Genomic DNA, 23932 nt, shown 5'->3' on the forward strand with positions numbered 1-23932 from the left:
AATCTTTTTCACACAGGTGCCCTGTCCAGAAGAGGATCTGTGGAGAGAACACTATCTTAAAAATGAGACAGAGCCTGAGGGTCAGTGGAGGGGTTCCACCACATCTTGGCAGCAGTGGTAAGGTTAGCAATTAAGAAGTCCACTTTGGAAAACGGATTGACTTTACTGGACCATGGTGCTAGAATTTATCCCCATTATGAACTTTTGTTTCAAGACAAATCCCAAGCAGACCTCAGAGTCTCGGCTGACTATATCACAAAACTAGCTTGACTGCTTACAAGGAAAAATGCTTCCACTCAACTACTCATAAACTGAAGGTAAACATGCATGTGTACTCAGAAGGAAAAGTTTTCACACAAACAATATTTTCTTCAATCCTTAGTAGATTACCAGTATTTTCAAGTCAAATTTATTTTGGGAAATTAAGACAGAGGCTCAACTTAAGACCCTCAAGGTCTGATAATGGTCTTGGTAGAACTAAGGAATGGCCTGGTTTCTGTAACAGCTGGGACCATGAATAAAGAAATAAGATAAAAATGCTTTTGCTGTTAGTTTCTCTATTGAAGTGAAAAGAAAAATGTTATATATCTGCACATGGCAAAAGGCGAGTTAAGATCAGTTTTGACAGCTGATCACAATCATCATTTGAAGACAACAGTTTTATGTAAACTTCTTTTCCTCCGCTAATTATTTCCTATTTCCAGGAGGTGATATACAGTGAAAGCATTAAACTACTTTATCACTGATAGTTCTCATTTTAACTGTTCAGAGTTGAGAAAGTGTGTTTTTCTTTTCTCAAAAGTCAGAAAAGAACTGTCATGGTGCAGCTGAAATTTACGATGAGCTAATCCACTTATTACTTACCCATCTGCAAGGGTCGCTGATGAGGCTGATAAAAAGAGGAGACAGCTTGCTCCTCCGAACTTCAGGTGAAGTGGTATAAGAGACAGCCATAAAGCACTCGGCACAAGCCTTCCGCATACCCCAAACACTATCAGAGCAAAGCTCAAAAAACTTAGGAATCTGTCAAAATAAAGTGAAGAAACAGCAAATAAAAATTCTAAAATAGCCTTTATTGTTGATTTGGACTACAAGCTGTTAATGCATTTACTTTACTTTTAAATAATTATCTAAAGACAGAGAGGTGAAAGCTAACTTTCTGATGCCTCTAGCTGGCTACGTCTTCGTACCAAAAGATGCCAAATGACTCCAAGCAACATTAATAGAGAAATTTAAAATAAAACCCCTTGTCATGTTCATCTCAGCAACATAGTGGATACAAACACTATGTACACTCCACACTTGTAAGCAAATACTCACGTCACACAAGCTGTCTGTCAGTTTGATTTACTTCAAAAACTTGGATGAGAAGGTGAGAGTAGAGCTAGATTACTTTAAAAATATATTCATGCCCTTTCAGCAGGACTTAAAGAAGAAATGCTGACATGAAAGGTTGCCCCTCCAAAATTAAGTTATCAATCATAGCCACCACCTTCACTAGCTAAAGAAAAAGCCTGGGGTAGAAGAAGCGGAAAGTGCCCGGGCAGATACTATCAAGCTCATGTAGACATTACTGTTACGTTCTTAGAGACTCAGCATAATTCAGTTCTGTGTCTCCTGGTCAAAGCATACATGTAAATGGGGTTTCTTTCATCACTGCCAGATAGAAGATAAATTTTATCCCTGTGGAAACTCCCGGGATCATCGGCTATGGAGATGACTATGCCAGCAGGAGAAGACTGCTTGCTGCTTCCATGTTGGCTTAATTCTCCCCCAAGCCAGGATTCCTATCTGCATTCTCAATACTGCTGCAAATTACTTTATGAACTTTTATTTGACACTGTGGCAAAACAGGGGAAGCCCTGATCACCGCTTGCTGAACTGTACATATTTAGAAGTCTCCTTGCCCTTTCCACAGGTTTTAGTCCCCAGACCTCCTTCCATCTCTTCTCTCTCTGTTGGCCTCCTATTGCCTGTCTGTCAATCTACAACAAATGACAACTACTCAGTGGGACCGATCCTTCGTCCAAAAACCTCAGGGGATGTGAACACATGAACTGCCTTGTATCAAATCAAATCATGGGTCTACCAAGGTGAGTTCTGTCTACTCTGAATGGCAGTGGCTCTCCAGAGTCCTGTGTGGAAATTTTCCATATCACCTACCTCCTCGTCTTTTTTTAACTAGAGATGCCAGGGACTGCCTGTATGACAAGCACATGCTCTGAGCCACACCCATTCTCTATACATGATTATGCACCCCCCCCCCATTTCTCCTACACAACAATCTCTTTGGTTATGTTAGGCTGATGGTAAACACGCTAGCTCAAGATCATTCCAAAAGCTTCATAGTAGAGTGGAGATCTGAATCCCTGTCTGTCCAGTCAAAGCCTGATATTCTAACCATTCCATCACAGTGGCTCTCTTTTCCCAAGGTCTCTAGCAATCTATGGCTGTAAGGAAGGAAGCTGCCTAAAGTCTTGAAAGCTTTCTGCTGGACTGCATATTTCTTTCTCCCTGAACTCCTTTGCCAACAGGACCTTACAGAATTATTTCACATATCCTGAACGAATCAAACAAGGAGAATCTGATTTTCAGCCACGCAAATACTGAAACAATTATTGTGCTTATTTTATTATTCAAGTGACGAGAGAAAGAACTCAATACACTTTTATGAGGCCTGCAGCTGTTTTCTTTTCCTCTCCTTGCTTGAGTAAAATAGAGGAGGTATATATAGCTATGAAGCATGGCTACACTGGGGAAACCTTCCTTTACATTTCAGACTAACAGCAGCTCTAAGTTGCAGTTCTCCATCTGCCACTCATGGGGAGTAATTTTAAATTAATAAGCTTGTGACTGAAACAAGAATTTTTTTAACAAGAGATTTGTTTTATAACAATATATTCAATTCCTTAATTAAAAGTGGTGGAAGAAAAAAAAAACACTATTTAGCTACACCAATCTAGTTCTGAAAGAAGAGTGACATATTAAGTGTACATTCTATGGCTGAGGTCAGGAGATTACAAGAGACACGTGGAAGAAATCTACCATAAAAGTCCTCTTCATTTATTTCAGGGTAGGGGACTACTGTGTATACACAAAGAAGGGATGATTATTTTAATGCTTCCCTGATTACTTTTCTCCTGCTTTGCATAAAACAGAATCTCCTATACCAATATTAATTCCAAGAGTTCTGAGTTGGCGGTGGGTGGGCAGTTCTCAAGACGTTTAACATACCAAATTCTTCTCTGTGGCTTCTTGCCCAACGGCATTGCAGATGTCACCAAAATTTGCTGCACATACCTGCAATAAGACAACTAATTATTGACTTTTATTTTCTGATTTCCTATTACATACGTCATGCTTTATCCTTGTGATGTCAACATCACTGCTCTTCACTAAATAAGTTCTTCTTCTGCCTTGATTAGAAACAGGAGATAATTTGTTCACTGTGCACACGACCGGAGGAAAAAAATACCATGCTTCCTATCTAGGGTTGCCAGGTCCCCTGGAGCCCAAATGAGGGGCTGGGGGAGGGGAGCATGCACTGCGGAGAACTTCCTTGTCATGCCAGGAATGACGTCACTTCTGACGTGACAAGGAAGTGCTCCACAGCGTGCAGGTACAGGCTGCAGGGCTCCTGGGCTCATTTCTCAGGCCTTTCCCCCCACCAGCCAGGTGAGTGATGGCAGGGGGAAGAAATGGGGAATGGGATCCCTATTCTTATCTACATTTTTAAAAACCATACACCAAAGCTCCTTAGATTCTGCAGGAGCTATCATCTGAATCCTGTAATGCACAGAAACATCTGCTCGGGACATGTTATGTAGAATGTGTCATAAATAAGATGGGAGTGAATGGGAATATAGCCAGGATCTGAGGATCATCAGTACCACAGCCATTATTCAGCAAAGCACTCAACTTCATGATAAACTTTCCAGTATATGCTCAAGTACTGTGTTAAACTGTGGACTATTTTCAGTTAAATCTAGCAACTCTTATCACCAACACTGCAGGGCAGCCAACTTATGAATACGGGACAGGCTACGCTAGAAGAAAGAGAAGACTGTTCCAGCCCCAAATGGAAGAGTAAAACCTGCATTTTAATAATACTTTAGGATTGATATAGTTTAAGCTCATAATTTATTTGTTTACTTCATTTATTCCTTCTCCCCAAACTGGCTTACATTGGTGTCCTCTTCTCCATTTTATCATCACAACAACCCAATGAGGTAGGTTAAGCTAAGCGCGTGTGACTGGCCCAAGGTCACCCAGCAAGCTTCTGTGGCAGAGTGGGGAGATCAAACTTAGGTCTCACAGATCATAGTCCAACATTCTAACCACTCCACCACACTGACTCATTGTTAAGTCTCCTCCAGCGTAGAGGGAGCACAGCATAAATCTCTCTCTCCAATGTGTCCATTCTCTGCAATGGCAAAGATAAAACGGAGGAATGAGGTGTGGTCCCCCCTCTTTCTCAGGTGTTCTGAAGGCAAGCAAAACTGTTATTGAAGACAAGCAGGGAACCTTGCACTCTGATACTCTATGGCTGCTTCCACACACGTTGGATAATCCACTTTCAATACTCTTTAATGAACATTTGAAACTGATTTTCCATGTGTGGAACAAAAAATCCACTTCCAAAGGATTGTGAAAGTGCATTATTCAACGTGTGTGGAAATGGCCAATGTCATTTTCTGCAGCTGGCTCACATATGTGCAGTTCCCTGGGGCGGGGGGCAAGCCCTCACGTTGGGCAGGGGCATAGAGACTATAAAGGTGAACTAACCTTCCGGACTTGGAAAAGCTTCCCATCCCCACAGAGCTCACAGAATCGGGGAAGAAGTAAGCATTCAACTGTTGACTTGTTCACCATAGAAGCCATTTTGCAGATTATCTATTAAGGAGAAAAGGGGCAAAAAGATCTCCATTTATTATTTCCATTTAAAATTATTTCCCCTTGGACTCAACAGTTCTGCTGAAAGTTGTGTCACAAGATGTGTCTTGTTTAAATGAACTTATTATGGCTCAGGAAATAATAGATGTGGTTAGGAAAATAAAAAATAATGAGTCTTTGGGTTCCAACGGTTTTCATGCAGCATACTATATAATGTATTTGAAGAGCTCCTCAAGGATCAGTTTACTTAAAACATTCAACAGCTGTCTGCAGAGTTGTTCCATTCTAAAATCATGGAATGAAGATCATAGCACATTGATTCTTTAAGGAAGGAAAAGACCTATCCTTCGTTAGTTCTTTTTGGCCAATAATTATGGTTATACATTTGAACAGGAACTTGAAGGAAACAATCATACTTTAAACTTTATCCATCAAGATTAAACAGGGTTTCTAAAGGACTGGAAAAAGACAGGACTGTATTCAGCCCCTGCTATTCTCTTTCAAGGTAACCAGATCACTAATTATTTTCATATGTAATACAGTGGTCACAAGTTTAAGAGATTTCAGAGTATTATTGAGATTATTATGACAATAACAGATATTGTAATGCCCAAGAACACTGTGGTGATCTTTTTCCTGTGGTATTTAAAGTCATACAAGTGCAAAATCTCTTCCCAGTGCTGGAATACTGGTTGCAAAATTTGAAAAACCATTTGCTTTTAAGCCATTTGCTAAATAAACTATGTCTGGAACATAGATATGTTGAAAAAAATCTAGCTAAATGAAAAACATCAAGACTCACAGACAATAGGAAAGCTTTAGAATAAGTGGAAATGGTGTTGAATATTGAGAATTATAAAAGGTAGGGAACATTAAACTTTTTAAAAACTGAAAAAATTATAGAAAGTATGTAATTTTTAACTAGAGGTGGATCACATACAGGTCAGCAAATCGTCACTTCCGGGTCAGCAGAGGGTCACTTTGGGGTCAGCAGAAGATCTGCAGGAAGTCCACCCCTGGTTGCCTAGGAAACTGATTGATCAGAGCCAGGCTGTCTGCAGTGATGAACCAAAAAATGAACCAAACGAATTAGCCTAAAGTTCGTGGCGGTTAATCAGAAATGGGCTCTGACGAACCACCGGTTTGCAAACCATGAACAGGCTTGGTTCACCACAAACTTTGGTTCATATTTCAGTTCGTGCCTATCTCTAACATAATATTCTTGAACAAGAAAAATATCTCCAGCTTCCCAAAGGATTTCTTAAAGTTTCTGCCTTCTCCAGTTTTTTTTAATTTATTTATTTGTAGTCCACCTTTCTCACTAAAGGCAGATTACAGAATATTAACAGTGCAGTCAGACAGCATAAAACCAATGAACAATGCAATTGGACAAGGATTACAGAATTAAAGAACAAGAACATCCAACTGTCTAAGGCAAGGTATACTATAAACAATACATAAAGTGGGTTACAAGGTAAAGACAGTGCAGTAAAAGCAGGTGATACCTACAATAATCACTGTTGTGGGCTACAATCCTATTACATTACAAAGATGCCCTTCCTGGGCTGTTCATTCTACTGCTGTTCTAAATCTCTTTTTAAAAACATCCTCATGAAAATTTTTGCACATTCTACAGGATGAGAGAAGTGTGGGAGCCCCTCCTGACCTTCTCAGACAGGCTGTTCCACACATATGAGACACTACTGAGAACACACATGAATGTGCAGCTGCTGACCATACCTATTTGCACAGTGGTGACTTACAGTGCAATCCTAAACAGAGTTACTCCAGTCTAAGCCCACTAAAATCAATAGGCTTTGACTGGAGTAACTCTGCTTAGGATTGCACTGTTGGAAGGCTTTGCTCAGATCATTCTGTTGATGCTAGGTAGATTTGTTGTTAGGTAACAGGTTTAGATGTATATAGCACGTGATGGTTTTCAGTTGTGGGGGGGGTAGACACACTATAAGCTTCTTTAAGTCCACACTGAGCAGAGAACAGCAGGTTAGAAGAATCTAAAACAAGTAAATCTCAAGTATATCAACTCTAGCTGAAAAGGAATATTGTAACCAATCACAATTTGAATATTATCCAGTATTTGTACATAGTATAATTTGATATTTTTAAAGTTTTCACCAAGCACGAAAGATGCTTGCATTATAAATACCAAGTTATCAGCAGGAGTAAGCACATTGTATGAAATTTACACAAAACTAGCAAGTGAATTGATACAGAATTTTAAGTACCCATCCCAAATGGACACACATAAGGAAAGCTTATATGACCTAAAATTATTCACAGTTGTTAGAGAGAAAATGGTCCATTTAAATTCCTATCCCTTTGAGGGATGATTTTGTAGCTGTAGGGCAAGCTACAGTTATAAATATCAATGGGGACCAACAACAAAATGTTCCAGAGCATTTCTCTTGAATTATTCAGCTTAGCAATTTTACAGGGCCGTTTCCAGGGATGGAGGGAAAGTAGGCGTTTTGCTCCTCAGCTACCTCCACTGCTCAACGACAACAAAGCTATAAAAGTACATTCCAGGAAGACTGTTAATTTGACTACTTTAGACTAACTAACAAAGCAGTAAATAAGTGAGCACTCATCTGTCGAGAGTGGGGTCATCAAGGGCAGAGCTGCTATTGCTTGCTCTGCCCTCTCCCCTCCATGTCAACTGTGGATTTGTTATTTGAAATATTAATTTGAAATATTTCTATAATTTGAAAAAAAATTCTGTGGCATCTATGTGGAGAGTAATATTGTAAGACGCTCCAACTCCACAACTGAGTGGAGAAAAGTGTTTTAAAAGTAACCTAAATAAATAAATTAGATAATACCTCTGCTTTAAAACAAACATTCACTCATACTGAGGAAGGCTCTGCCCACCAAAAATGTCAAAGGTCAGAATAACAGCATGTCCATATACTCTTCTATTAGGATTTCATGACAGAAAAAGGTCAGCATGCTGGGTTTTGGGGGGGGGGGGAGGGAATCCTTCACCCTTTGACATGACAGGTGGAAGTCATGTTTTTCTATGTATCTAAGAGCTCCCCTGAGTATGCAGAAGTTTGTTTGTCAGAGGCCCTGTCAGTATTACTATAGTAATTGGCACTGTCCAGAGATATTGATATTATTATATAACTCTTATGTCATCATCTTCTAATTTCAACATGATTTTGTGGCATTTAGATAATAACTTTTTTCCTCTTGATCCCTTTATGATTTCCTCAAAAAGGCATTAACTCTGTACACCTCTTCCTAGCATGAAAAAAGACGGCTTCTCAATTCCATCCAGCAATTCAACTGCTATGCATGTCGCCCTGATCACATCTTCACCTATAGCACCAAAATTCTCAGAGAGGATGGAGGGGGGGGGGATTCTGCCAAAACAAATGAGTGCTGCTAATACAGGGGATCACATGTTAGAAGCCACATCAGTGGGGCTGACTTAGTGCTTCCACCAGCAACAGACCCCAGCCAGCATCACCATCCCTAAACTTTCAGTTCTTACTCCCCCACCCTATTCAGTTTATTAAAATATTTGTACCCCAGCTTTCCTCTTGGCTCAAGCCCCTTAGGAATAATAATTCAATGTTACAGATTAAAATCAGATAAAATAAACCCTCCAAATACCTCCTCCCCCACCCCAAAAGGTGCCTGCTGTCCATACTCTCCCAAAAGCCCTGGCAGCAGGCAAGCCTTGCAGCTCCTCCAGATGATCTCCAACAAGGGGGCTCCCCTCACCACCATTTCAGACAGTGGGAGCCGTGATGGAAAAGGCCTGATTGGGTTCTTCACATTTTGAAATCAATTATTCTTTGCCTGAAGTCCTAAGGGTCAGACTGTGTTCAATTTCGTTTTTAAAAATTTCCTATGCCACATGATCTCAGGAGGAAAAAAACAACAACAAATAACCCAAGTCTATCACAACACTATTAAGTTGCCAATACCACAAAAAGCTCACTCAAATATGGCAAAGATAAGGCTCCAAACTTTTGATAGTTTTTTTAGAGAAGATATAGAAAGTATATCGCGCTTAAAAATAGCATCTTGCTACTCAGACAAGCGCTGCCGCTGTGATGGAATGCCAAGTAAGAATCTGAGAACACTATACTATTTCTTTTATAATGGAATTGCCTGTCCCTGAAAAAAGACATCTGGTGTTCACTTGGGAAGCTGGCCTAAGCAACTCCCCAACAAGAAGTTTTAGGCTGACTGGGAAAGCCATCTTACAGGTAAAGCATCGGGCACCCATGCTGAAGCGTATTTGCATACCTTTCACATTTCGTGAGAAACGCCACTGAATTGAAGCATGCACGTTTCTTTTAACTGAACTGAAGCACTCAAGACATTAAGGAATTAAGCAGTTTCATAATTCATAGTTTTACTATAAAAATATTCACAAAAATAAATGAATTAGGTTCCTCGGCATCATCATGGGAAAAATAAGATAGCACAATTAAGGCAAGTTGCCAAATATTTTATTGCTGGAACTTAAAGTCTTTTGAACTCAAAGGAGACGGCGAGTATCTATTTGGAGGGACCAGAGCGACATTTTATTTTCCTTCCTGAGTTTAAATCTTCTAACAGCTGGAAGTAAAAGTAAATAAATATTTTGACCGCTCCCCCATACAGTTATACCACTGGTCTACAGTGTTCCTGGAGAACTGTGTGCTTCCAAACTTTGATGGTGTCCAGTTTACCCTGACTGACTCCGTGAAAGCCTAGCGATTATATTGGATCCAGCACTGCTGCTAGAGAAGCAAGTAAATGCAGCAGCAAAAGGCCTTCTCCCAACTCAGACTAGCCTGGAAGATGACCCCCCCCCCACACACACACACACACACACCTCAACACAGCTGATCTGGCCACCTGGATTCATGCCATGGTAACGCTGAAATTAGACTACTGTAATTCATTTTACATAGCTCTCCCCTCAAAGCCAACTCCGAGACTCCAGCTGGTGCAAAACACTGCAGCTCATTTACTCTCAGGAGCCAGATGGAGCATGCCTATCGCTCCCATTCTGCAGTCGCTCCATTGGCTACCCTTCAGTTAATGGCCTCCATTCAAGCTCATGACTGTTTCATTCAAAGCCCTTCATGGTCTCTAGACCCCTCATATATGTGAAAATGCCTCTCTCCCTATATTCTGCCATGGCAACTTCGCTCATCTGAACAGGGCCTTCTGCAGATACCACCCTGTTGTTGAACTAAATCAACAAATGCTTGTATATGCGCTTTCTCAGTGGTAGCCCCTATCTTGTGAAATGGCTTGCCTGAGGAAGTCAGAAAAACTCCCACTCTCTTGGCTTTCCTCAGACTATGCAGAATTATTCAGGAAGGCTTTCTACTCAGACGACAGAGCTGTGTCATAAGAAATAGCTCAAATAGGTAACTTGGTAAGAGACAAGGACTCTAGTCCTTGGTAACGGACAGGGTACTGTCTGCTGATATAAATAAGCTCCTACTGGGTAGTTCAACGTTGCTAAACATGTCACGTTAATTATGTACACTTTAATTCAGAAAGGTTTCATCTATGTGTTCAGCTTTATACTAGTCTTCCAATTTGTAGCTACCATATCTTATTGTATCCTTTTTCATTGAATGGACTCCTAACTGATGATCATATTGAATTTTTCTCCATCAATGTCCTATGTAATCTGTCTTGGATCTCAGTGAGAAAGGCATAAACAACAACAACAACATGGAATTGAGCGTGAATGTAAGAATGATATTTAAAGTTAGCAAAAGTTATCTGTGTTATGTGGAATTATATTATCACCTACTTTAGAACTGGGGAAACAAATTACTATATATATATATAGTTCTTGTTAAGTGTCTGTAGTCCAAAGATAACTGAAGTATTCTCTAGACAAATGTACAGTTATTTTTTGTAAATGCGATCTCTTTTGTATTTCTGCATATACATCAGGTTCTTGAATCAGGGCTTTAAAAGCTCAACACAAAGATCTTATGACATTTATCATCATCATCATCATCATCATCATCATCATCTAACTAAATGTAACCACAGGGGACTGCTAATTTGATTCTGAAAATAGGATGAGGGCAAAGGGTGTTTTTCTCCCCACACCATTTTCTTTTTTTTTTAAATCTCCTAAGGTAGCTGTTTGATCTACAGAGGAAAGAAATATAGACATTTCTGTCGTGCCTCTATTTGTGTCTCATAAATTAAATGGCTGGTAAGATATTTAAATTAATAAAAAGGTTTGATCACAGATCTTCTGACCCTGAAACTTTATAATTTGAAAACACATTTCAATCAGCTTTCAAAACAACTCTGTTTGGTCAATAGCAGTCCCGGGTTTTTCTTTTTTTCAAATTGTAAGAAAACAAGATTTAGAAAATAGGATTTACAAAGTTCAAGCTCCAAGGTACTGCAGTCTCAATGGCAGCAATTCAGAGGAGCTTTGACCTATTTATAGGTCAAAGGGGCTTTGTGTGGGCAGACTGGCAGGTGATAACAGCCTGCGTTAAAGAAACAACTGAGTGGCAACTTCCCAGGAAAAGAGAGCAAGAGATCCTTCCGAGGCACACATTATGTTAACAAGTCCTTTGGGGAAGCTGTTTGGAAACAAATACTCTGAATTACTGACTCGGTTCATGAAGGACCTTGACCGGCCTCAGGCTTACCCATGCAAGCTCTTCCACTATTGCATACCATGTTCAAATTAGTTATTTTTTGTGAAAAGCCACAAGTTGGTCATTAAAACTGAATTGGTAAACTTTGGTTTGAGCTGGCCCTACAAATGAGATTTCCAAACCATGTTTTCCCCCCCAGTTTGGAATCTTAGTTTGCAGGGCAAGCACAAACCATAGTTTGCCAAGCTCAGATGTAAACGTAAATTACGATTTGCCTGCCATAAACCCTGAAATAAATAATTTGTGTTCTGTGCATGAAAGGAGGTAGGAGAGGGATTGTGAGGGAGCCCAAGCCACCTTCAAGAATTTTGGCAAATCTAGACAGTTCTTCCTGTCTAAAACACAGACTGGAAACAGTCTTCTAGGATACTTTATTTATTATACTTCAATTATATTCTGCTTTTCTCACCAGTGAGGACACAAAGGAGCTACTCTCCTCCATTTCATCCTCACAACAACTCTGTGAGGCAGGATAGACTGAATGTGTGTGACTGGCCCAAGGTCACCCAGCGAGCTACCATGGCAGAGTGGAGATTCAAACCTGGGTCTCCTAAAGCCTAGTTCAACACTAACCACTACTCCACACTTGAATTTATGCGCTCACAGATGAGCCTTCTAAGGCATGGGACAAAGGGAAACACATAGCAGATATTCACATGCTCTCAAATCTGGATTATCATCGTGGGTCCTGTTCCAACTCCAGTTCCATGTAGGTAAACCGTGGGAAACAGAAACCTTGAATCACACGGACGGCACTGAAAAGCAGGGACGCCGTTCTCCTGATTTTGAGCAAAATAAAAACTGCCCGAAGTACTCTTCAGCTGTATTGTGGGGATGACACACTGACCTTGTTCACCATTCTGAGGTGGACACTAATCTGTCTAGAAGGGTGATATATAAGCACACTGTTGTTTTTATTATTAAACAAATCATGATATATTACAGAAGAGTGTGCTAGGGTAGGAATGAAGTCTATCCTGGTGGCAGCTCTGCATACTGGAACACCCCCACGGCAAAGCCAACAGTTATGAAACGCATGCTGCTAAGGATTCCACAGAATTGCTTCAGTAGATTAGTTAAGGCCTTGAAATTGAGAAGGGGGAGTACACATGACATTCTCGGGACATTTTCATTCCATAGAACTCATCAGTATTAACGATTCTCACATGCCCAGCCTGATACTTGACTGCTAAACTGGAAATAAGAGAATAAATAGTTTGTGACCTGAAAGTGCAATTTAGCGTTGGGGTTCTCACAGGAAGTTGCTCTTTCCCTTGCATAGATTGCACTGACTATACTCAGCCTTTTTTTTTCAAACACAGCACAAATGGGAAGGAAGTCAACACAGCCTCACCTATGTGGTTTATGCTGGCTGAATGCACTGAACAAGCACCTCTGACCCCTGAGAGTCCCTTACAAGATATCCACTGCAGTGATCCCTCCCTTGGTCGCAATTTTTCTTTTCTTTTTTTTCTTTTTTTTTTTTAAAAAGGACTACTGGAAAAAAGAACAAATTACTTTTTAAATGTACTTTTTAATCAACTGAGCAACAAGCCAGTAACAAAGGTGGAATTAAAACTGGTGAAACTTTAAGATATTATAAAAGATAGGAGATTTTAAAAAGCTCCCTGTTCCTCAAAACTCCAAATAAAAATACAATTGTTGCTTACATTGACAGCTTCCACCTTGTATTCATCGTCACTCTCTGGAGCAGACAGGTCTAACAGGATTGGACATACTTTATTTTCAATATCATTTTGAGCAACGAGACCTTGTTCCAGTAGTATCACCAGAGATTCCTGGCTTGCTTTTCTAACCTGTTGAAAAACAAAAGGGAAAATAAAAACAATGAGAAACGCAATTTTGTATCAGTACAAAAAAGTACAAGATGATACCAGTGAAAACTCAAACAAATTCCTGTCCTCTTACCAAATTACAGATGGTAGATTTTCAGTAACGTGTCACTCTAGAATATTTTTGAGAACAAACAGAAGACTTAGGGTGGGGGGGAAGCTGTTACACACACTCATTCAGTCACACATTTGAAAACTGTCACAGCTTCAGCACAGAAGTGTTGGAATTCATTATAGAGATTTGACCTGACCATTATTTGTCTCGGTCAGTCCTGAAAACTTGTTTGCATCTGAATTAGCTTAGAGAACAATTAAGGCACTGGTCCAAAGCTTTGGATCATAGTGCATTCATGAAGTTCTGTGCATGCAAGAAGATCCTAATTAATTTCAAAGGCGAGGACCGCTCCTGGTGCAAGCTCGTTATTAGCTCTTCACCTGATCACCACTGGTAATTATAACCCTGAGTTTAACTGGCAGGGAAAAAAGTCTGTAACTAATCTGATAGTGTGCCCCCCCACCCCTCTGCTGCCTTTCTGGCAAATTATATGATGCAAATGACTAATGCAAGTATGTGCAGGGCACTAAAACTAATAGCTTTTGAGGGCTTATCTGTAAGGCCAAGCGTTATTTCTGACATCCAACAAAGAAGCCTCCTGTGCAGAGGAGCTCCATTCACACACTATAGCTAGTAATCCAGACTGTTTGCTAGCTGGAAAGACAACATGACACATGGGCCCCTTTGGCTATCCCAAGATAATCTCTTAACTTCACTTCCATCTCATATTCTTATATAAATGATTTATGTCTTTATTTATTTAAAATATTTATTAGTCACCTTTCTTCCAAAGGTGCTCAACACGGTTTGCAATGTAAAATATCAGAAAACAGCAGTTAAAAACAGAGTTAAAAAACAATTTTAAAAGCTGTCCTAAAGCTAGAAAGTGAGGGGGCCAGGCACACCTCCCTGAGGAGATGGTTCCACAGTCGTGGAATGATGTAATAAATCAGATGCTAAAGTGAGTCACAAGTAGGACTTTCTGCTAAGTTAAGATTTATTGACATGCTACTATTTAGTTTTAAGATGATAATATAAATAGCAGCATTGTTATCAGTTGGGGAGGGGGGTTGACTTCTGAATCTAATGCAAGCACACAACAGCAGACACTTTCCCTGCCATCAATACAAGGGTATTCAGTTCCTGATAATAACTATGAATTAGTATATCTTGAGACATTCCTATACCTTTCTCTGATATAAACAAGTCCTTTAATCACTTCAACAGAAGTGGCTACTGAGCATTCACATACATTTTCTAATAAATGTGATGTATTTATTTATTTTATCCCTTGTCAGCCAAATTGGCTCTCAAAGGAGGTTTGATGGAAATTCTTTTAAAAGACAAATGACATAAAAATATAGCACGAGTGTTTCTTAGGGAGAAGATGCTCAGCCGAGCTGAATCCATGCATGATAAAAGGCTTCCTAGCTGCTTCCTCTCTCTTGATTGCCACATCTATGATGGCTTGAAAAAGGAAGGAAAGGGTGCTGTCAGCCTCAGCTAGATCCAGGCAAAAAGTACTGTACAATCTGATGCTTCCTATTCTTCCACTGATGACTCCAACAATGGACAATCCCAACAAAAAATGAATTTCAAGACAAGAATTATCTGAACATAAAATAAGTGAAGCAAACAGTACACAGTGCACCAAAGAGTTTTCCACCGTCCCAAAGAACAGATCTTAATAATAACTGAACTATATACTCAGTACCGAAATCCTTACCTGGTTATTTGGATCTGTGAGGTATCTCACAACAATGGGCATAAGATACTCTGAAAAAGCTGTAGGAAAGTTTGGTCTGCTCTCCTGTAGAAAAATAGCAATGGGTGGTATCTGCTCCATTAGTTCTGTTCGTACAGTAGGCTCTGGGAATTTAAAAAAAAATGAAATAGCTGTATTCAGAGTAACGACAGAAAACACATGGTTTCAATAAAGAGCATCTTATGTTGCGAAATTGTAGAAGAATCAGTAAGTAAACATGTTTCTGAGAGGGTTCCAAATCTTTTAGAATATCGTTCACTTAAGCACAGCAAGGTATTATTTTCTGCAAAGTCTAATTGCAACTTATTTTCACACAGGGTAAATTTGTAGAGGAGCTGTATACACTTGCAAGGCAGACTATGCAAATGTCCAAATCAAATTGTTATGTCTGACTGTACAACCTGGATAAGAATATGAACATGATTTCCAAACTCATTGCTTATGAATGTAGTTACTTAATTTATGTGAGATTTTTGAATGCATACTTATTATTAATTCATACATGCCTTAATAATAAGTATGCATTCAAAAATCTCACATACACAACACAAATTCTGGGGGGAAAAGCTCTCCTTAGTTCCTCAATACCACTAGTTAACATAGACTATGATGGAACTACAGAGCTTTGTTACTAAAGGAGATCTCTTCAAAGTGAGATGACCAATCATGCATACTTGGAACACAGAAAGCTAATGGTATACAAACAGGCAGGCACATATGTGCTAAAGGACAAGCTGGAGGGCAATGGATCAACTAGGGAGTTTATAGCACAGAAGCAATTATTCCATATCAGGCCAGCTACAGGTTTACGTAGAAGAGATGATAAAAGAACATAATACGCACAATGAAAGGCTCACTGGAAACATCAGAGGCAAATCAATGACTTACAGAGTTCAAATATAAAGCACAGCAGCGTACTTATAAAAGGTAAAGGAAACTACAGCAGCATAAATGGGGCTGGAGCCTACCAGAAAATCTCTTGAAAGGAATTGGTGCAGTGGACCTCCCTGACTTTGCCCTTCCCTCGAAAGCCCCACAGACATGCCCCAGAATTGTCCATTGTGGGTGGGTGGGGGATGCTTATAAAAATGTACTGCCACAAGAGGGAGGATGCAGCAAGGGAGGGGAATAAAGCAAAATCTCCCCATTTTCCCTGTTCCACCGATAATCTCCACAGAAGAGAGAGATTTTGCCAAGTCCCACCTCCTTGCTAAAGTTCCCCACAATACAGTCCATTTTGCTTACTAGGTTTTTCCCAGTTAATGGTTTTCAGGGTACACACCGGTGGGCAATGCAGATCCACTTCACCAACTCCTACAAAGTTTTTTGGGATAATCCCATGTTGTTGGATAGATAGGCAGAAGAGAAACGACCAGCAAGGAATCCAAGCTGATACTTAGCTGACTGGCTGGGCTGAGCAGGGAAAGGCAGTGAGTTTTGATCATTTACATGGCAGGATGAATCTCTGCTCTGTCAGTTTTAAGAAGTCTAGCGCTAATGAATGTAGCACTTCTGATCACGTAATTAACTTTATATTGCAATACACAACTCAAAACTTCACTGAAGAGCTCTTCATCATCTGGTGAAGAAGTGAAACTTTATTATCTTTATCACCTCAGAAAGCCTTTCCAGACAAAAAAGACATGCACATGGCTTTTCATATCTACCTGCTGTAAAACAGAAAATCTCACCTGTATCTTCAGATAGTCTGACCACTATTGCCATTACTATCAAGTAATCTTCATCATTATGACTGAAATCTCGAAAGACATCAAGTAAACCTCTGGCAATGATTTGCCTATAACAAAAAAGTATCATTTAATATAATATTCTTTTGAGGTTTTTAAAAACTTAATTCAGATAGCAAGATAAAACACAGTGCAATCTGATGTAGCTGAAGGGGTGGGGAACTTGAGAAGTTTGGATGATTAAGATTGTTACATTTCTATTTGTGCCACATACTGTAGCTCGAGGAGTAAGATAGCAAAAGTACTATTATATGAACTTTGCCCGTAACTTGCAATGCTCAGAAAGATATGAAGGCTTTTTACATGGCAGCACACCCAAGAGTAACTATAATTATGTCTTAACACATGCAAAGGAGAAATCATAATATTTCTAAAACTCTATCTCAGTTTAGGCTCCAGAAGGACTAGCGAAGATGTGAAATCATGCAGTACAGATAATCATTCTCTATGGAAGAAGAGGAATGTGCTGGGGCTTGCATGCACCCGTTATGTCCTTCATTTCTAGACTTCTCTCACCATGGTCCCCTATGATATCTAAATCAGTTAGTACACAATATAACTTCGAGGTTGTCTCTAGATACAGTTTGGCAAATTAAAGAGAGCATCCTGGAAATGGAATAGGTAGTGAGTGAGCAACAGGCTTACCAAGCACCACTGGTGCAGGGGATCCCCCACTATCAGTAGGCGCTTCCCACTGCCACGCAGCTGGCTGGCAATGGGAAAAAATGACAGGAGGGGAGGAACAACGGCAACATCCTAAAACACTGATGGCACTTCCTATGCACCCGGAACACTCCGGTATTTGGGCAAAAGTCTATGTTGACCACCCCCCAAGTTAAGTCTCTCACCAGTTGCTAGGGAGGACTAGCTACACTAGTGGGCAAGAGAAAAGCAAGGAGCACTTGAAGCACCTTCCTTCAAACCATGCTTTGTCTGAACTTAGTCACTATCAGCCATGAATAATAATAATAACAACAACAACAACATTTGATTTATATACCTCCCTTCAGGACAATGTTACACCCACTCAGAGTGGTTTAGAAAGTATGTTATTATTATCCCCACAACAAATATCCTGTGAGGTGGGTGGGGCTGAGAGAGCTCTGGAGAGCTGTGACTGACTCAAGGTCACCCAGCTGGCTTCAAGCGGAGGAGTGGGGAATCAAACCCGGTTCTCCAGATTAAGAGTCCCATTGCTCTTAACCACTACACCAAACTGAAGCTAACAACACCACAGCAAAGAGAGAAAGCTTCTTCCACTCTCACATCAGCTATGTCACAAAGAAAAGGAGGGGAAGGCCCCTTGTCACCCCTTGTGTGGTTGCTACAGCAGCGCTACAGGTCAGGGAGCCGGTTCCTCAGCCCTTGAGAGTTACTATATAGCTGCCATTGTGAAACCACTTTACTGTCAGGACTGTGACCCACAGCACTCCCATCTTGCCTTCTCATTGCTGTATTTTTCCAGTATTGTTTTTCTGTGCAGGTTCACAGGAGCAGCTTTGGTTCCCAAGACAGTCTTATCTGAGATGGCTCACCGCAGTGACCTTGGAGAAGTTACTTTCGGATTCCCAACTTCTATACTAACTGGGCAGACAGGGGGGAGGTGGACTGGAGGGTTTGATATGCTGCAACACGTCAGTAACATGTCATTCTCAACAAGAGTTCTGTGTACAGCCAAAGCTTCTTTCAGCCTTTGGATTATTTATGGACACTTGTACCTTCTGAATATATATGCTCTCAATAAATAACCTTTGACTCAAGAGACCTTGGATTTCTTGCTGCAAGGGGTGGGCCATGAAATCAGAGTATCCTGCTTTCCATAGACTGACATTTACCACTATCATTTTGAGCAGTGGAATCAAAGGCAGCAGCAGTTTGAAGGTTCATGTGGTGGTCACGATGTGGACATCCCTCTTCCTGCCTCTATGTTCTGCACCTTTCATGTAAGCTGCAACTGGAATCATTATGATATTTGCTAGGTCTGCTAGATGTAGACCTCGACTTAACAGTGAAGATGTTACCTGGAAGCGGCTGCTGATGGAGTTCAGCTTCCATCAAATCATCCAGGTGTCTGTATACATGGGTTACCTAGAGCCAGCCCCATAATCTTTGACATCATTATGTATCAGCAGTAAAATTAAACACACTAGAATATCTCCTCTTGCATCAATTAAGTCTCTAAAGGGCTCTGCTACTGACATATGAGAGCCCTCAATTAAGACCACCCTCAACTTCAACCAGATCACATAGCAGTAGTCACTAGCATTGCTCTACCAATTCTGAATTACAACAGCTGGCTCATAGAAAAAGTTAGAGAAAGCCAGCTGTCTATATGGAGGAAGGGTGTAAAGAAGAGAAAGAAATAGTCCGATGGCAGTAAAAAAAAAAACTGTGAAGCTTCCCAATTCCTTCACAAATACGCACAGCAGAACTATCAAGCACATTTTTTTATATTTTAAAAAATACTTCACTGCATTATTAAACAGGTAATAAAAAGAGTGTATTTAAAACGTGTGATAAAATTTTTGCCCACATAGAAACTCTATCTACGAAACATTCACAGCATAACAGTAGCATAATTATTTGCAGCATATTTGTTACCTGTTGAATATATTATCGCTAAAAGCATATTTTTCCAGACGTGCAAGCGGAGCCAAGTTATCCTGCCCTGGAATGTCCAAGAACGCAGTTATCCTCATGCTATCACAGTCTGGTCCATAGTCTTCAAACCCAACTTGAAGGGAAGAAAGGCAGTATATCAGCAAAAGGAAAAATAAAACCTCAGCATTAAATATGCCTGTCAGGAGAACTTGAGCCTTTGAAAATCAGTCCAATTTTCACCAACTTTAAGATTTCTAAAAGCCTAAACATGGGTCCCCAACTGTTTTGATCCTGCAGGCACTTCTATGATTCTTACACAGGGTGGCGAATACAACCACAAAGTCAATGCATCAGGAGGCAGAGAGCTAAACTACAAGAGACGAATTATCTGAGGACGCTTATATGAAGGGAGTCGCAATGTTAGCAGGGAAGCTGAGTTTTAGAAGACAGATCTGTCAATGTCTCCTTTCTACAGAGCTGCAAAGATCCTCAGAGGGTTTGTTTGTTTCCTCTTCTCCTCCTAAAGGGGAGGTGAAACTGACAGAGCCTTTTGGAGGCAAAGAGGAAATTAACAAACCCTCTGAGGAGCATCTTTGCTGGCTCTATAGAGAAGGGAAATTGACAAAGCCTTCCAACCTGTCTTTTAAAACGCAGCTTCCCGGCTAACATTGTGACTCCCTTCACATGCACGTCCTCATGTAATCTGTCTCTTGCAGTTTATCTCAGAATCAACTACAAAATGTTAGGAAGTGAGGTTATACATAACTGCAGTAGTAATTCTTCAACATTTCAGGCAGAAACTCTGTTTAACAGGATGCCTTTTAAAATGAACATACTGCTTAAAAATATTTTCTTGTATGCACACAGCTTACCTGCAGTCACACAATGAATATCCTTGTGCTGCTGTGGCAGCAGCTACCGAAGTAACTTTTTAAAAATCTACATAGTCGATCAGACCTCCAATGGTCAATTAGAAGCCCAGCTGGGCAAAAGCCCTACCTGGCCCCGCCCACTTTCTAAGAACACTTGGTGGGCACCAGGAAAGGTGCCATGGTGCCCACGAGCACCACATTGGAGACCCTGGCCTAAACTAATGAGATGTGTGATAGAAGTTTTGAGAGCATTTGCAAATTACGTAACTCTCAGTGTTGCAAAAAGGCCTGTAACACTCAAAATAAGAACCCAATTACTGAGCCTACTAGCTGTGTTTTTTTTAAAAAAGAATTGTAACCCAGGATCTGACTTCTGATATATAATAAAGGGGGCATGGGATTCTTTAAAAAAAAAAAAGACAGTTGCAGAAAGTGCTGCAAATCAGACAATATATTTAAAACTATTAACCAGGATTAACAGTACCTTAGGTTAAGAACAGTTTGTCCATCCATCATCCATATTCAGGTGTATGTAAAAGAAAGAAACCACTAACACTTAGGAAACACAACAAAATGCCCAACAGCTGCTGGTTGTTGGCAACGCTAATGGCCCAAAACATTCATGTACGTGGGAAGATAGTTGGGCAAATTGTGCTGCTGGGACACTCACCACAATGCTATATACCTCCTTTGGAGTGAGACAGTGGAATGAAAACATCACATACAGATCCCCACATGCATCATTAAGGATATGGGGGGAGGGATGCAGAACATACTGTAATGCAACTACTCAATTGAGGTTACAAACTTTATAGAGGAAAGTCAATAGCTAGACATAAATTTAAGGAGTGCTGGTGGCATACAAAATCCAAGACTTTTCAGCATTTTATTGTCTAAAAATATTATTTCCTAAAAAATCCACTGTTCATAGTTCATCGCGGAAAAACTCAGATTTGAATAAATGTCTCCATAACAACAAATTACACAAAGATAAACAGAGCAAAAGGTGTTCTAGGCCAGGAGTAATCACTCCGTTCGTGACTCGCTCAAAGTCACATTCTCAATTACCCTGAACCAAAAGAGCCACATTTACTTTCACCCATGGTATGGAGCCTACATCACAGATACGCTTGCAGCTTACCTGGTTCCTCTAGCAGAAGCTGTTTAAGGAGGAAATCAACTACTTAGCGGCAAACCCCAATAGGCAAGGTCCCTGCACGCTTTCCTGAAACGTGGGGCAAGTGCCACATTGGAGAACAGTGCTCAGAAGACCCACAGGCGGCATATCGAAGAGCCACCTGAACAACTATTACTATTCTAGGTTGTTTCCTGCTGTTACATGAACATGACCTATGAACTGTAAATTGCAGTCATTTGGATCATTTTAAGAAAGTCTCATTTTCTAATACGATGATTTGTGGAATGGAAACTACGCTATTGTTTTCCATTTGTTTTCCACCTTTATTGTTCAAAACATGTTTGCAAACAAACAGAAAAAAGAGGGGGGGCCCACAAGGACTTAGGGAGGAAGAGAAATCCTATTTTCTACCTCCTCCCTTTTGTTATGGTTCCTCCTCACAACTGCCTCTGGATCACCTTCGATGGCTCACTCCCCCTCTCCCGCCAGCTGCAATTCTGGCTCCCTTCCCCCTGCTGCAGAATCTGACTCACAGCTTCCTCTTGCTGGCCACCATCACCACAACCACCAGCGTCCTTACCCTTTTCCTGGCTATATCTAGTGTTTGTGCTCTATGTTGTATTGCCATGGCAACCAAAAATTCCTCCCAAACTCTAGAGATTTAGTTTTTGCTATTTCCCCCCATGCAACATTATGACCTTTGTGAAGGTTTCCTGCCCCATATTAGGGTGTTTTTTTAAGGAAGGTTTTTTTCCTTGTAAACCTGAAAAGTAGCCCTGGTTATCATTGTTGTGCTAATTGCGCTATTTACACAGCAGCCACCCCTTGGCACTAAGATGCAGTGACATACTAAAGTAATTATTTAAAGAAGAGCATTTAACTAGCACTTTTTTATTGTTTAAGAGCACTGATTCCACATGCCCTGGTTTGGTTTAGACCAGGGCTTGATAAACCCCAGGAGCCACGGCGCCACAGAGCCTAGAAACTTCACTGTGGTGCCTGGTATTTTCAGCAATGATTTTACTGTGGTGTGTCTCGGGATTTCTCAGTGATAAGAGCAAAACTTATTTATCATTTTGCATCAGAATTGTTTTGTTGTATGACAAAAATAAATGTGCATGAAATTCTTATCATTGCTTGTTTATATGTAAACTTAATTTTAAATCTTTCAGTAGTGATAGATGAAATTTTTTCCACTTACCAAACTACCTTTTATCCGTCCCATCTTTAGCTATTTATTTGCTTCATTTGTACCCCACCTTTCTCCACAATGGGCATCCAAAGCAGTTGGCATTATTCTCTTCTGCTCCATTTTACTCTCACAACAAACCTGGGAGTTGAGAGAGACCTATTGAGGGAGACCCTCAACAAACCTGTGAGATTGCATGACTTGCCCAAGGTCACCTACTAGGGTTGCCAGGTCCCCTTACCCTCCCAGCAGGAGAGGGGGGACCCAGTGCTTACCTTCCTGGTGCTTGGAGACTCTCCTCCAGGAAGTGACATCATCACTCAAGGCCGGAGAGCACGCGTGCTTTGCTGTGGGAGCGCTCTGGGGTGGCGCAATGACATCAGTGACATCGTTGTGCCGGGCCTGGGAGCATGGACAGGAGGCCCATTCCCCACCTTTCCCCCAGCCAGCCAGGTAAGTGGGGGGGGGGTAAAAGATAGGAGCAGGGGATCCCTCGCTCCCACCAGGGAAATGGGATTCCTTCCACCCACTGAGTGTCTACAGCAGAGTGGGGATTTGAATCTGGGTCTTCCGGATCCTAGTCTGAAGCTCTAACCACTATGCTATACTGGCTTTTGTGTGGTGGCTGCCATTACAGCAAAGCAAGCAGCTAAACCTGGGTAAGTCATGGAAGTCAAGTGGTAGCAAGTGGTCCACTGGTTGCTGTCAGACCTGGCCCCAATAATTCCCCCCTCAGAGGTAAAAAAAAAAATGGAAACACCCCCCCCCCAGCCTTTTACTGGCAGAAACAAAGGTTTGAATGCTGGTGTTACTGTTGAGGTTGCCTATCAATAGCCACTCAGGTCTCAGAGAGCACTTTCTTAAAGCTAGAGGCACTTCTGCTATTATTGGGGTGAGAGGGGTAACTTCTCAGGGTGTTTTTTTTTTTAAGATTGCAGATTCTTCTGCAAACCTGGGGCTTTTCTCAGACTGTAGAAAGATCTGTCTTCTGTTCATGGCCGCAACTGCCAGATTTAAATATCCATAGACAGAGACATGTTGAGAATTAAACACATACGTGTGTGTATAATCCCAGATGCATAAAAGCTCCTCCATCAGAGCTTTCAACCGCAGGTGAACTTCTGATAAAAATCAAGTAAATAAAACTAGC

At 40.8% G+C, this 23932-nt stretch overlaps 1 protein-coding gene across 2 annotated transcripts in view; it reads right to left on the bottom strand.

Annotated features, from left to right (window-relative positions):
• LOC129330712 (serine/threonine-protein phosphatase 4 regulatory subunit 1-like) overlaps positions 1-23932 on the bottom strand; it is a 59528-nt gene that overhangs the window by 26796 nt on the left and 8800 nt on the right. For both annotated transcript variants that reach the window (XM_054980868.1, XM_054980869.1), the window contains exons 2-8: positions 19584-19716; positions 16926-17032; positions 15196-15338; positions 13232-13378; positions 4786-4893; positions 3235-3300; positions 865-1023 (exon numbers count right to left, since the gene is read on the bottom strand). In XM_054980868.1, coding sequence (XP_054836843.1) covers positions 865-1023; positions 3235-3300; positions 4786-4893; positions 13232-13378; positions 15196-15338; positions 16926-17032; positions 19584-19716 — 863 coding nt within the window. The remainder of the gene's footprint in view (positions 1-864; positions 1024-3234; positions 3301-4785; positions 4894-13231; positions 13379-15195; positions 15339-16925; positions 17033-19583; positions 19717-23932) is intronic.

The sequence above is a fragment of the Eublepharis macularius genome, chromosome 5, assembly GCF_028583425.1.
Source record: "Eublepharis macularius isolate TG4126 chromosome 5, MPM_Emac_v1.0, whole genome shotgun sequence".
Classification (NCBI taxonomy): domain Eukaryota; kingdom Metazoa; phylum Chordata; class Lepidosauria; order Squamata; family Eublepharidae; genus Eublepharis; species Eublepharis macularius.